Source organism: Sturnira hondurensis, unplaced genomic scaffold, assembly GCF_014824575.4.
Source record: "Sturnira hondurensis isolate 20B ecotype Veracruz unplaced genomic scaffold, ASM1482457v3 Scaffold0004136, whole genome shotgun sequence".
Classification (NCBI taxonomy): Eukaryota; Metazoa; Chordata; class Mammalia; order Chiroptera; family Phyllostomidae; genus Sturnira; species Sturnira hondurensis.
In genome coordinates this window covers 29497315-29511446 of record NW_028076767.1, presented here as the reverse complement: position 1 = coordinate 29511446, position 14132 = coordinate 29497315, and the positions used below count along the sequence as shown (strand labels likewise).

Here is a 14132-nt window from a genome sequence, read left to right as displayed (position 1 = left end):
CTTGGAACCCAAGCGACAGGCTTAAACGTGAGACTTGACAAGGTGTGATGTCTGTGCCCAGGGTCTTGCAGGAGCCGGAACGGGCTCCCCGCCGTCCCCAGGGCTGGCCCACCCCCTGGGGCACAGAGCCCTTGTGGAGCGGTTGGCGGGCAGGCTTCCCATCATGCGCGCACTTGTGGTACTTTCTCTTTCTCTCTTGATTTGCCAGCTGTTTTTATGCTCTCGTTGGATTCTGGCAAGTGGGAGTCGGAGGTCTCGGTGACACCCGAGGGTGCTCTGGAGGGACGCAGGGAAGTTTCAGTAGACCACTCAGTGGCAAGGATACCTGTCAGAATGTCAGCTCCATGGGGACAGGGTCTGCTCTGTCCACGGCCCGGGCCCAAGCGGGCCTGGCACCCAGGAGACGTTTGGCGCATGAGTGCGTGTCGTCCCTAACTCCTCGTCATGGTGTCCGAGTGTCAGTAACTATTAATTGTAGCTGGTGAGTAATCATCTGTGAAGTACTTTGTGAATTATGAAGTAGGTAATGATAATTTACTCTGTAAAATGAGCAAATTACTAGCGAGTTACTAATAAGTAAACCTTTACGTTTTAGAGAGAATGGGTAAAAATACTTAAGAATGGTTGTCTCTTTTTTTGTGAGAAAAAGGATTGTTATTATGTTGTGTTAAAGGTGGACTTTTTTTTTAGTTCTGGGTGGTGTGAGATACACACCCATCCACATGTCGTTTTTTTACCAGTGAGTTTTTGATGGCCATGAAAAACAGTTTCTGTCAAGGTGTATGAGTCCCCTGTTGCAGCGGGACAATCACTGCCAAGTGCAGCAACTCCAAACATCACAAGCCTGTTAACTCCCAGGTTCTGTGGGGCAGGCTCAGCTGGGTCCTCGGCCTCCCAGCCTCTGGTCAAGTGCAGTCCTGGGGCTGGGGTTTCTTCCGGAGATTGACAGGGGAGGGACCCACTTCCTCAGTGTCTGTTCCCAGCTCCTGTGGCCTGGAGGCCACCCTTATTCAATGCTGCGTGGGCCTCCTCAGCATGGCGGCTTGCTTCATCAAAGGCAGTGAGAGACAAAGCCAGCCATCTTCATCTTCACCGTATTCGGTTGCTAGAAGCAGGTCACCGGGCCAGCCATCTGGGAGTCTGTCTGTTGCTAAGGCGACACCAGCAATGGCTTAGGTTGGCTCGGCTTTCACTTGGGGCCACACGCTGTTCTAAGAGCTTTCTGCGTGTTGCTCACTCAGTCTTACTGGCAAGTTGATGAGGTAGGTGCTGTTTTGCCCCCATTTTATAGATGAGAAAACTGAGGCCCGGTGAGGCTGTGCAACTTGGCTAGGGTCACATAGGCAGTGAATGGTTGCGCTGGGATGTGAATAGCGTCAGCCAGGATGCAGGGAGCAGCTTTGAGCTGGTTTGTGAATTCTCACGCGGCCTGCTGACTGTGCATGTCCGCATGTGTCCGCACACCCATTGTGCTTTTGCACGTGGCTTTTTAAAGGGACCCTACTTAAGGTGCGATATCTGAAGAGATCATCAGAAGCTAGTCTTGGGGATAACTTTGTCTCTTCTTTAGAGTGTCTGTCCCCCTTTTGAATAGAATGCGTGCATCCTGATAAGAGTCCCCAAACTTCACAAGAGGACCATTCAAATGCCAGTTATTTTGGCCATCCTCGAGTTTTGTCCTTACTCCTTCTGCACCTGAACTGGTATTGACTTCATGTTATCACTTAAATTACATTTTATTTAAATGGGCCTAAAATGAAGTCTGCCCTCACCAGATACTGTTCCCTGTCCACTCCTTTTGTTTAAGGGAGAGATTGTCATGGAAGTGTTGAAGGCACAGTGGCACCAAACCGAGACTTATGGTCTGCAGTTTCGAGGGACTTGAAAGGGGACTCAGTTTTTCATTACTAATTTAAGAAGATGCCTGGAATTGCCTAAATGGTCTCTCATTCTGCTTGTAATTGACCCTCACATCACCTTCCTTCGGTCTGGTCCAAGCTCTCGCCCGGCCAGTCCCGGCTGCCTCCCCTTCTGCTAGAGTAGGACCGAGGCGTGGACTTTGTGGTAGCTGTGTTCTTTGGCGTGAAGAAAATGAACATGGTGGCGTATTTTTTGGAGCTGACGAGCTTCCTGTCTCCGAGGTGACCCCGAGCCGAAGACCCAGACCTGTGTGTTTTGGCAGAAGGGCGTTTGCTCTTCGTTAACGCTGAGCTCTCGGCTGTATTGGGAAGTGAGAGTGAAAGCCAGTCCACAGATTCCTGATTTCTTCAGGCTGGAAGGCAACTGTGGTGTTAGGAATAAGTCTTGAATTTCGTCCATTTTCTAAAGTTTTCATGTGAAGCAATTTCATTTTCACGTTTCAAATCGACATGGTGGTGCGGCGGGGTGAGGGGGCGCCGCACAGAATGACCCCATATACAGAGACACAAAGCTCAGAGGTTTTCCTGGCGGTGCCCCAGAGTGGGGATCTCCACAGATACTTTATTCGTCTCCCCCTCCCACTTTTGGGTGAAGTTGGGGTTACTCTTTTGGGGGCTGGCAGCATTTTCATAACCACATGCTCACATGGGTTTTTATGTTTCTGAAAGATCAGAGGAGCCCCCAGTCTGTGGCAGGTGCTGAGTTGCAGTCTGTGCGTGGTTTTCTCGTTCAACCCTGTGCACGCCCTGCGAGGGGGCACTGTCATCATCCTCGTTTCCTGCGTGGGGACACGGAGGCTCTGAGAGGACGTGGGTGGTATGAGGTGGAGCTGGGCGCAGCTCTCAGGCACCGGATGAGAGGATGCTCTTTGTCCTGCCTTCAGGCTGCAGAACTGGGGAGACTCGGCCGCAGCCCGGCCTGGCCTGAGCCCTCGCATGTTCTTCTGTCCTCTCCCCTTTCCCGTGTGACGTGGGGCGGGGTCAGTTGGCACACGGGAGGAGGTAGGAGAGAACTTCGTCCTGCAGACGCAGTGCTTGTCCGATTCCTGGGTGTCTGCTGTGGACCTGGGCTGATGCCACCACACACTGGCTGGTACCTTCGGGGGTCAGTTAGTTAAGGAAACGAGGGGCAGTGCCCTGCTCACGGGCAATAAAATCACGCACTAGCTACATCCACACAGTGGATTATATATTTTTGGTCCATAAAAAGGCACGAAGCACAGAGATAGCCATGAGTCCAGTGTGCTACATCCAAGAAGCCAGTCTGGAGGAGGACCACGTATTGTGTAGCTCCATGTACCTGCCGTCTGCGTTAAGCTGATCCGTGCAGGGAGAAAGCGGATTGGCAGATCTCGGGAGTGGGGGGCGGTGGGGATCCTGGGGCATGTGAAAGCTAAGGGGGATTGGAGCGTCTCTTCGGGGTAATAAAAAGCTCCTGAAATTGATTGTGGTGATGGAAGCAGAACTCTGAATATGCTACGAGCCATTGAATTGTGCACTATAAACGGGTGAATTGTAGGGATACCAGTGATGTATCGATAAAATGATTGTTTTTATTTTAAGGGGAAAGAATTGAAAAACAGCAGCAACACAACAAAACAGTTTCTCCCTTGAACGCACTGTGCTGGCCACTCCAAACACAATTGGGGGCCAAGTTCAGCCTCTTCAGTCTAGCCTGTGGCTGGAGAAACTAGCTTTATGGTTGTGAAGTTTTCCTGGAATATGAGGCAGGGAACTTGTGGGTGGTCCCTATTCTGGTTTGTATCAGGGTTTCTCTGACTCGGTACTTGTGACATTTTGGATGGGGTAATTCTTTGTTGCGGGGGCCATTCTGTGCACCCTAGGTGTTCAGGGCATTGCTGGCTTCTACCCAGTAGGTGTCAGTAGCAACCCCCTGCCCCGTCCCCACTGCCCCACCGTGAGCTCCCAGTAGAGACCCGCTGCTTTACACAGGTAGGGTTTAGACGTGTGTCGTCTAGAAAAGCCTCGGGGCAGCGAGCACCTGAATTGTTTCTCTTTCTGTCTTTCAGATGATGGACGCCATAAAAGGAACGATGACAGAAATATACAACGACCTTTCCAAAAACACTACTGGAAGCACCATAGCCGAGGTCAGAGAGGACACGTTCACTCACTTTTGCTACTAGTGTTTCGTGGGTGCTGCGGGGCGGCCCGTGAAAACATGTCTCCGAACATCCCTGCAGGGTCCTGGGCCCGGAGCCAGGCTTGCTGGGCCGGCGAGGGTTGCTGGGGAGGGTGTTTCTCCATTGGGCCTGCAGGCTGCTGTCCTGTGGGGACACACCCTGCTGGGTGTGACTAGTTCCTTTTTTGTAAAACAGCCTGGACCAGAGCCTGAGTTAATACGGGTGACACTGGGAACTCGGTCTTTCTGCTCCATGTCACACTGGCTCCCTGATCTTCTCTGGAAGGTGGGACTTTTTTTATGCAAGTGACCCTGGTCGCCTAAGAACCTGTGTCCTGAGTCTCCACCGGTTATGTGATGGAGACATGCAGGACCACTGACCGACGAGGGCCTGGCAGGGCTGGGCTAACTCTCGGGTGAGGCAGAGAGAATCTTCAGGGAGGCCCCCCGAGAAGACTGCAGCCGAGAGCAGTATAAGTAGAAGGGCTTGTGTGAGAGGCTCCACCAGGAATCAGTGGATTGCCTTGATAGTTTTGCCAATACCATGCTCTTTCAGATAATGTTGGGACATCCAGCAAGAGGGGAGAATGTTGCTATAGAGAAACCCCCTCACTCCTCACCCCTCAACAATACTTCATTGTTGTTCATTGTGTTTTAATGTGTAGTCATTTTTTATTTTTCGGTTACAGTTGATTGTACACCCTGGTTATTGGACATGCTGTAACTTACTGTTTATCCCAGTAAATCTTGTACCCGTCTGACCCCATATGTGGTTATTACAGTATTATTGATTATATTCCCTGTGCTCTACTTTACATCCTGTGACTGTTTCGTAACCATCAATTTGTATTTCTTTTTTTTTTTAAAGATTTTTGTTTATCTTTAGAGGGGAAAGGAAGGAGAGAGAGAGAGAAATATCAATGTATGGTTGCCTCTTGTGCACCCCCTGCTGGGGACTGGCCTGCAACCCAGGCATGTGCCCTGACTGGGAATCGAACCTTGGTTGTTTGGTTCGCAGGCCTGTGCTCAATCCACTGAGCCACACCAGCCAGGGCCAATTTGTATTTCGTAATCTCTTCACCTTTTTCACTCATTCTCCCACCCGCCAACTGACAGAATGTTCTCTGTATCTGTGAGTCTGTTTCTGTTCTGCTTGTTTGTTGATTTTGTTTTTTAGATTCAGTTGTTTTCAGACATGTATTTATTATCATTTTATTGTTAATATGAACAGTATTGTTTTGACTTTTTTTTCCTTCTCCTTAAAGAAGGCCCTTTAACATTTCATGTAAATGAAATGTAACATGAAATGTAACATTTCATACGGGTTTGGTGGTGATGGACTCCTTCAGCTCTTTACCTGCCCCCTTTTTTTTTCCTTTCTTTACCTGCCCTTTGATTCTAAATGGTAGCTTTGCTGGGTAGAGTAATCTTGGCTGTGGGCCCCTGCTTCTCATGCTTTTGAGTATTTCTTGCCAGTCTCTCCTTCCCTGCAACGTTTCTATTTGAGAAATCAGCTGACAGTCTCACGGGAACTCCTTTGTAGGTAACCAGTTGCTTTTCTTTTGCTCCTTTTAAGATTCTCTCTTTCTTTTGGGGGCTTTTGCATTTAAATTATGATGTATGCTAGCTTGGACCTCTTTGGGTTTATCTTGTCTGGGACCCTCTGAGCTTCCTGGAGTGGTACGTCTGTCTCTTTCACCCAGTTAGGGAAGTTTTCTATCATTATTTCTTTACCTAAGCTTTCAATCCCTCGCAGCCAGTGAGAGGCCGGGCTTCTGGGTGACCGGCACCCAGACCTGCCTTTCAGGCCCGACTCCAACTCTTCGGTTGCAGATCCGCAGGCTGAGGATCGAGATAGAGAAGCTGCAGTGGCTGCACCAGCAAGAGCTCTCCGAGATGAAGCACAACCTGGGTGAGGCCCGGCGGGCCAGTGCGCACACTGGGCGGGCGTGGGCTGCGGCCGCCTCTGTACCTCCCGAGTCGGGCCCACGTGTGAATGCGGTCATATGTGGACGAGGGGGTCAGGGCCACTCCTGCGGGGGTCAGGGCCACTCCTGGGGAGGCCACGGACTCTTGGGGAGTCCAGCCCAGAGGAGCCAGGTATAGGGGCAGGGTTTTTTTGTTTTTTAAATATTTTATTTATTTATCTTTAGAGGGGAAGGGAAGGAGAGAGGGAGAGAAATATCAATGTATGGTTGCCTCTCATGAGTCCCCTGCCGGGAACTGGCCTGCAACTCAGTCATGTGCCCTGATTGGGAATCGAACTGCGATCCTGTGGTTCGCAGGCCCGCGCTCAATCCACTGAGCTACACCAGCCAGGGCCAGGGGCAGGTTTTAAAGCACAGTCGTACCTGGTACTCATCGGCTGCTGAGCTCGTCAGACCCTGCACTCGTCACATTTTGACGAGAAACAATGTTTCGGCACTTGGCCTTTGCTTGGGTTTTGTTGCGCTTGCTAGAACTTGTATGAGTCACAGCACTGCCCACCCGCAAGAGAAGATGCTTGCTCGGTACTTGTCGGCTTCGGCACTCGTCACGAGTTCCGGAACGAATCAGCGACGAGCACTGAGGAACCACTGTACCTCCTCCTCTCTTCTCTGCAAAACACCCACCTGAGCCTCGAAGTAACAGTAACAACAGTACTAGCAGCTCCTCCTTATGAACCCCTTTACTTTGTGCCAGGATTCGTTTTAAGTAGTTGTTCATGAGGCAACCAATTTAATTCTTCCGGAAACTCTTAGGATCAAGGGCTTTGCTATCCCAGTTCTTAGGCGAGACTGAGAGGCACAGGCATGTTAAGGAAGTTGTGTAAAATCACAGAGCCATGATTCAAATCTAGACTTCCCCCCCTTAACCAAGGAGAGCTGGGTGTTGCCTCTAAGCCTGGAGTACTCCATGCCCACCCCCCCCCCNCCCCCCCCCCCCCCCCCCCCCGTAGACAAAGCTGCTTTGGACTGACTGCTGTTTCGCCTCCTACCATTCTACCATTCTGTGTGAATACTGTCGAAGGTTTTTTCCCCAAACGTAGAGCAGGTGTCAGACCCTCACGTAACAGCAGCCGCAGCGTCCGAATGCGGGAAGCCGTAGGCTCTCCTGGTTGGGGAGGCCCACCTGGCCGTGCATAGCTGCTCACCGCTGATGAACAGGGAAACTCACGCCTTGCAGATTCAAATCCTTGTGAAGGCACCCAGAGGGGCATGATGCCCCACTCAGTAGCTTGTTGCCATTCGGGAAGTTTATTCGGATGATGATGCTTCTTTTTTCCTAGTCAAGTTAAACAAATTTTTATGCAAAGGCTCTCCAGTTTTAAATAGTGACTGAACATTTGGATAAACACCACCGGTGGGCCGACCCGAGCCGGCCCCTGGTTAAAGGCAGTCGTGAGCGGAGGGAAGGAGTCTGGGGGTTGTCTTCTCTACAAGGGATTAATTTTCCTGACGGCTCTGTTTTGGAAAGGTCATTCTGTTTTAATTTCAGAAAGAGGATTTTAAGGAATTGAGGAAGCATTTATTTGAGTGTGCAGGTCGCTCCCCGGAGAATTGCAAATGGACTTAAATAGTTTGAAGTAAAATTAAGAGGACTCTCAGCAGACCGAGCAGTTCGATACCCTGTTAACATGATGTTCAGCCACAGCACCCTGTCCGGCGGGTTTCCTCATTGCCACCGGGCAGATTGAACGGAGAGCCTGAGTTCTAGTCCCAGCTGTGCCCTAATTGTTAGCTGTGTGTCCCAGTTTCCTGGCCCGTGGAAAAGGTATTATAGTAGTGCTTGCCTCCTGGAATTGGTACACTGGTTAAATGAGTGAATATTTATAAAGTGCATATAGGAAGTGCCGGTAAATATGCGATAGACGAAAAGGCTTGTACTCATGGTAAAATTCAAAGGGAGTTTAGGGGCCCTCGTTGGAGGGTGTATTGGAAGGCCCCCCAGAACCACTGTGGGGCTGTTGTTCCACTAAGGTCATGGCTAACTCGGCCGCCCGGTCAGGTGCCCATTTTACAGATGAAGACATCGGGGCTTGGAGGGGGGTGGGGTTACACAGCCGGGGCATCCCCGAGCTGGGGTTCACCTCTGACGTGGTCCGAACAGCCCCACGCCCGGGTTGGGCCCAGGGACAGGTGCTGAGGCCAGTGTCCTCCCCACTCCCGGCAGAGCTGACCATGGCGGAGATGCGGCAGAGCCTGGAGCAGGAGCGGGACCGGCTGATCGCCGAGGTGAAGAAGCAGCTGGAGCTGGAGAAGCAGCAGGCGGTGGATGAGACCAAGAAGAAGCAGTGGTGTGCCAACTGCAAGAAGGAGGCCATTTTCTACTGCTGCTGGAACACCAGCTACTGTGACTACCCCTGCCAGCAGGCCCACTGGCCCGAGCACATGAAGTCCTGTACCCAGTCAGGTACGGCACGCAGAGCGGCCCTGCCTGGCTGCAGTGGGGGTGGGGGTGGGGGGTGTTGACACAGCGGGGGCAGCTTGCCCAGCCCCTTGCTACTCTCCCTTGCACATATGCACACACATATAGTGTGTCTTGTACACACACACAGCAGCATGCATGCCACATGTAGCGGAGGCTCAGGGTGCAGGTGTCTCGAACCTTCGTGTTGTTTGCCACAAATGTGGGGTTTGCCGTGGCAGCCCAGGTGACTTCAGACCCATGTGAGTTGCAGTGGTTCTCAGCTGGGGGTCATCTTCATGTCCCGTCCCCCAAGAAATTGGCAATGACTGNAGCGGCCCTGCCTGGCTGCAGCGGGGGTGGGGGTGGGGGGTGTTGACACAGCGGGGGCAGCTTGCCCAGCCCCTTGCTACTCTCCCTTGCACACGTGCACACACATATAGTGTGTCTTGTACACACACACAGCAGCATGCATGCCACATGTAGCAGAGGCTCAGGGTGCAGGTGTCTCGAACCTTCGTGTTGTTTGCCACAAATGTGGGGTTTGCCGTGGCAGCCCAGGTGACTTCAGACCCATGTGAGTTGCAGTGGTTCTCAGCTGGGGGTCATCTTCATGTCCCGTCCCCCAAGAAATTGGCAATGACTGTAGATATGTGCCGGGGTTATAACAGAGGGGTGTGCTATTGGCACCTGGAGGGTAGGTAGAGGCTGGGGGTGCTGCCGAACCCCTTATAGTGCCCACACTGGGGGTGACCTGGCCTGATGTGTCAGTGGCACCGAAGTGGAGAAAACCTGCATTTTAGGCAATCCTGGCCTCAGGGCTTTACATAGTTAGGATTCCCAGTTCTGATGTGAAGAACAGTCTTGGTGTGGAACGAATCCATTCTTGGAAATCTCTAACCTGGAGCAAGCAGGTCTCTGGCCAGGAGACACTATCCATCTAGAATTCATTTGTAGTACCCTAAAAATAATGGTTACAGCCAGCTTTTAGTTATGGCCAATAATACTAGCTTTATGTGGTTAGAAGTAAAAGTCTCCATTTAAAGACTTGATTTAAATAAAAGTAACATGGATAATGTGACAAGGTGACGTGTGTGGCAAAATTTCCCAAGGCGATGTCAAAAGGATCCAGTGCGAGAAGGAGAAGTAAGTCTTCGAGGGTCCAAGGGCCTCGGGGTCTGTTGAAATTGCTCGGCTCTGCTGTCGCATAGACACGAAGTTCATGGCAGGGGTGGCCATGTTTCCGTTCAGTTTCATTTACAAAAACGGGGCACTGGGTTGCTGACTCCCGCTCCATCCTGCCCTTATGTTCTGGTAGTTTTAAAAAGGCAGCTGTGAGCTGTGTCCTTGAACCTGCCTTAGGTAGGGAGATGTCTTTTTTAAATTTTTATTTATTTATCTTTAGAGGGGAAGGGAAGGAGAGCGGGAGAGAAACATCAATGTGTGATTGCTGCTCGTGCAGCCCCTGCTGGGAACTGGCCTGCAACCCAGGCATGTGCCCTGACTGGGAATCGAACCGCAATCCTTTGGTTTGCAGGCCCGTGCTCAATCCACTGAGCTACACCAGCCTGGGTGGGAGATGTCTTCTTTATAGTGAGTTTAAGTCTCTTCCAGTGGGACAGCTGAGGTCCCCTGAGTTCTGGAAGGTGTCTGCTGTCCCCGTTTCACTGTTACGAGATGGCCAGAACCTGCTTCGGCTGTCCTTTCTGTGCGGCGTCACGGTGTCCATCCTTCCGAAACGCCTCTCATGTGCCCTGCTTGTCTAGTGCCCTCCACCTCCCGAGGCCCCGTGCCTCTGACGTCATGCCGAGTTTCCCGTGGGTTTCCCTGGGGCTCGCAAGGAAGCAGTTCTATGGGGCTGACGTAGGTCGACACCTGGAGTTTATGAGGGTTGCCGTTCCGGGTGAGCAGTCGCTGGCTCCTGGTTTTGGTCTTCGTTTATTGTATGAATATGCTTTCGTCTCCGGAAGAGTTTAGCAAAGCATGAGTTACTGTAACGATGGACGTATTTTCACACGAGGTCTGGATGCAGCTTCCAGGAGACTGGAGGTCTGGCCACCTGGTTGGCCGGGCCTGAGAAGCTGCTGCTGCCTCTGGCACAGCTCGTGTGGCTGGGCCCCAGTGTGCTGGGCTGTGGCATAGCCCCAGGTGTCGCTGGGGTCCCCACAGGTCCCGAAGCCACTGCCCTCGTCTCATGCGTGGCTTCTCTCCCCTTGGCCCCCAGCTACCGCCCCTCAGCAGGAAGCAGACGCCGAGGTGAACACAGAAACACTAAGCAAGTCGTCGTCCCAGGGGACCTCCTCCAGCACGCAGGCAGCCGCCCCAGAAACAGCCAGCACCTCGAAAGACAAGGAGACCTCTGCCGAGAAAAGCAAGGATGGTGGCTCGGTGAGTATCCACACGTCGCTGGCCAGGGACACGGATCCTTTGGGCCAGGCAGAGTCTCAGAACCTGTCCCCATGTCTGCCACCCCTCAAAGTCGCCTAGATTTGTCTGTCGAGGTGGGGCAGTCACACTGCAGGTGGGGTCGAGCGTTAGCGGGTTTCAGCAGGTCGCCTTTTCACCGGTGGGCACGTGGGCAGGGCGAGAGGAATTCGGAGGCCCCGTTGACATGCGTGTGACGTGACAGCTGCTCTCTGGCGACTCTGGGGCTCTAGACCAGCGTTGCCGAGTAGGTCCTTCTGTGACGATGGGTGTGTTCTGTATCTGCTCTGCCCAGCGCGGTAGCCACTAGCCACGGCACTGTGTGAGCACGCGGACTGAGGCTAGTGTGACCTCGGACCTGGATTTTTAACTGCGTTCTGACCTTGGCCGCCGCAGGTGACCAGTGGCTCCCGTGCTGGACAGGGGGAGTTGCCTCTCTCAGTGTCCCAGTGTGTGGGATGTGTTGTCTGTGAACATGATCGGGCTGCACACCGATGCTTTCTCACCTCTTCAGTCCTCATGTATTTACTTCAGTTCGCATGCAGGGGGAACAGTCCCGGTCCCATCAGTCAGAGCCCTTCGATGTCACTGGTATCATTGCCTAGTTAGAGGTGAATGTGACGTAGAAGAGCACCCATACAATTTTGGAGCAATACACTTCCTCTTTGGATACGGCAAAACTCTGAAGGATTGGCAGGTCAGGGAGGGAAGTTGAGGAAACGGTGAGCGTTCTGGCAGCTGAGGCTGCAGGGCTGAGGAAGGGGCCGCCCCAGGGCTGCGCTCCAGCCGTCTGGAGACGGGGCGTAGGTAGAGGGCCGCCCCGGCCACCCTGACCTCCCTGCCTGCGCTCGCCGGGCAGAGGGCTTGAAGGCGCCTTGGGGGCAGAACTGAGCACCCCCAAGGACCCCTGGGCTCCCTGGGGGCTACATCAGCCCCAGTGCCTTGAGTCCATCTCTCTCTCTTTGTATTTCTAGACCCTCGACCTTTCTGGCTCCAGGGAGACGCCCTCCTCCATTCTCTTAGGCTCCAACCAAGGCTCTGGTACGTTGCCCCCTGGTGGGTGAATGGTGCTGTCATTCCGCACGGGCAGAGGGGAAGCCGTTTTCTCGGAGAGAACTGGAAGGGTTAATGGTTTTCACACTGTTGTGGATCCTTAGGCGTCCTTGGGGGTGCCCGGGGCGGGTCAGTGGGGGTGAGGGAGTGGCTGGGCGAGGCAGCCGTCAGACCCCCCTCTCGACTGACCGGCACCGACCTGCACACCAAGTCCTCACTCCATGCCGTCGATAGCTTGTGCAACTTGAAGGGAGACGACGTGTAACGAAAGCTGCGCTGCCGTGGGCTAATTGATATAAACGAGCTCAGTTCCTGTGGGTTCCTGTGGCGTCTCATCAATGTCAGTGAAACGACATTGAGGACCTGCTGTGTTTGTTTATTATTTGTTGGGGAACCACATAAAACTCCGTCTGGACAGGGGTTCTGTTGCCGACCTGGGCTGGGGTACAAGACGTGCTTTCGGGTCGGGCAGCTGTCCCTCTCCAGGGGAGTGACCGCAGGGAACAGAACCCAGTGAAGCTTGGTTCCCGATGTGTCAGCGCCCGCGTTTGGTACACGAGGGCACTTGAGTCTTGACGAAGATGAAGGAAAGTTCTAGGCAGATGATCTTCCTGTAAAAAACCTTTCCTCTCGGGGACTAGATAACCTGGTAGGCTTCATCTGAGATTTTATGAGACTAAATTTTGGATTTTCTTTTCTGTGAGTTTGAGCCGTTCTCCTTTCTAGCCCGGAGGGTCTTTCCCCTGCACCCTTCTCAACCTGTTTGGGGCCTTCCCAGAAGGGTTCGGAGACGGTGCCTTCATGGAGGACAATTCTGCTTACTTCAAGGTTTTCCAGCTTTAAGATCCGGTTTCTTTCTGGTGGATAATTCAACAATTTTTGTTTCACGTTTGCATAGTAAACGCCTGGAGGAAGCAGTGGTGTGCACTGTGAGTGTGGCTGGGGATCTCCCGAAGAGGCCGAGTCGGGGTGTTCAGATGGGGGAATGGCCTGGACTGAGTTTAGGGAAAATAGGACCTTGGCATTGACTGCCGTCGAGCCACCTGTGGAAAGTGTAACTGCCTTCCCACTTCCTCCTCAGTTCCTGGCTGAATCTGAGCACAGGTGCAGCTTGCTGCTGAGCAGTGTTTTGCGTTTCTTTGATATTTTCTCCTTTTAAAAAATATTTTATTTATTGATTTTTAGAGCGAGGGGAAGGGAAGGAGAAAGTGGGGAGAGAAACATCCATGTGTGGTTGCCTCTCATGTATCCCCTCCTGGGGACCTGGCCTGCAACCCAGGCATGTGCCCTGACTGGGAATCGAACCGGCAACGCTTTGCTTCACAGGCCCGTGCTCAGTCCACTGAGCTACACCAGCCAGGGCTGATATTTTCTCGTTTTTAACAGAGAGAGAGAGCAGACTAGACCTGAGCAGCAGGGTACCCGCTGACAAATTTAATACTACAGTTTGCTTTTCACTATGATTATTCGTAGCATTGCGTTCTACACATGGGCAAGTATTCGTGATTTTTCCCGCTTTAGGTGGTGCTAGAAAAGCTTCTGTTTTATTTAAGTTTAATGATGAGTCTAAAATAAAATCTTGAACTAAGTAATATATTAGGAGGGTTGTGGAGGTGTCGGAATCGCATGGGTGGTATGAGAAAAGCCCCAGTTGGAGATGCACTTTCAGATAGGGGGCGCTGTGGAGGGCGTGGTGCTGCAAAGCAGAGGGATGGCAGGGCACTGGGAAGGCGCCGGGTGCCCTGGTGGTGAGTGGCGTCTGCTGGCATAAGCAGGACTGTAGACAGCGACACGGTTGGGAGCTGTGTTGTGTTCCATTTTGGAAGTGAAGGAGGTGTCACCTGGCCCAGGGGTCGGCACACTGTGAAGGGCCACGTGGTAAAGACGTGAAGGTTGGTGGGCTACATGGGCTGGGTGTCACAGCTGCCTGACTGCCCTTGTGGGGTGAAAGCAGACGTGGGGTGAAAGCAGACGTGGAGAACGCGCATGAGCGTTGTGTGGCCGGGCTCCAGGGGAACGGCCGGCATTTGGAAACACAGGCATTGGGCTGGATTTGGGCCGCAGGTGGCTGCCTATGACCCACAGCACGCGGGAGTCCAAGGGGCTGGAAAGGAAGGTTCTGCTTTACTGCAGGTTAAAATGAGAACATGAACTAAGTAACACGTGGAAGAGAGAGGAGGCAAGGCGCCCCAGTCGAGGCTCGGGAT

At 52.6% G+C, this 14132-nt stretch overlaps 1 protein-coding gene across 24 annotated transcripts in view; it reads left to right on the top strand.

Annotated features, from left to right (window-relative positions):
• The window catches only part of ZMYND8 (zinc finger MYND-type containing 8), a 111764-nt gene that overhangs the window by 92616 nt on the left and 5016 nt on the right, over nt 1–14132 (top strand). For 22 of the 24 annotated variants that reach the window (XM_037044232.1, XM_037044227.1, XM_037044230.1 and 19 more), the window contains 5 exons: nt 3950–4030; nt 5896–5974; nt 8215–8454; nt 10673–10836; nt 11847–11913. In XM_037044232.1, the coding sequence (XP_036900127.1) occupies nt 3950–4030; nt 5896–5974; nt 8215–8454; nt 10673–10836; nt 11847–11913 (631 nt within the window). The remainder of the gene's footprint in view (nt 1–3949; nt 4031–5895; nt 5975–8214; nt 8455–10672; nt 10837–11846; nt 11914–14132) is intronic. The other 2 variants (XM_037044217.1, XM_037044229.1) reach the window with 1 other exon arrangement.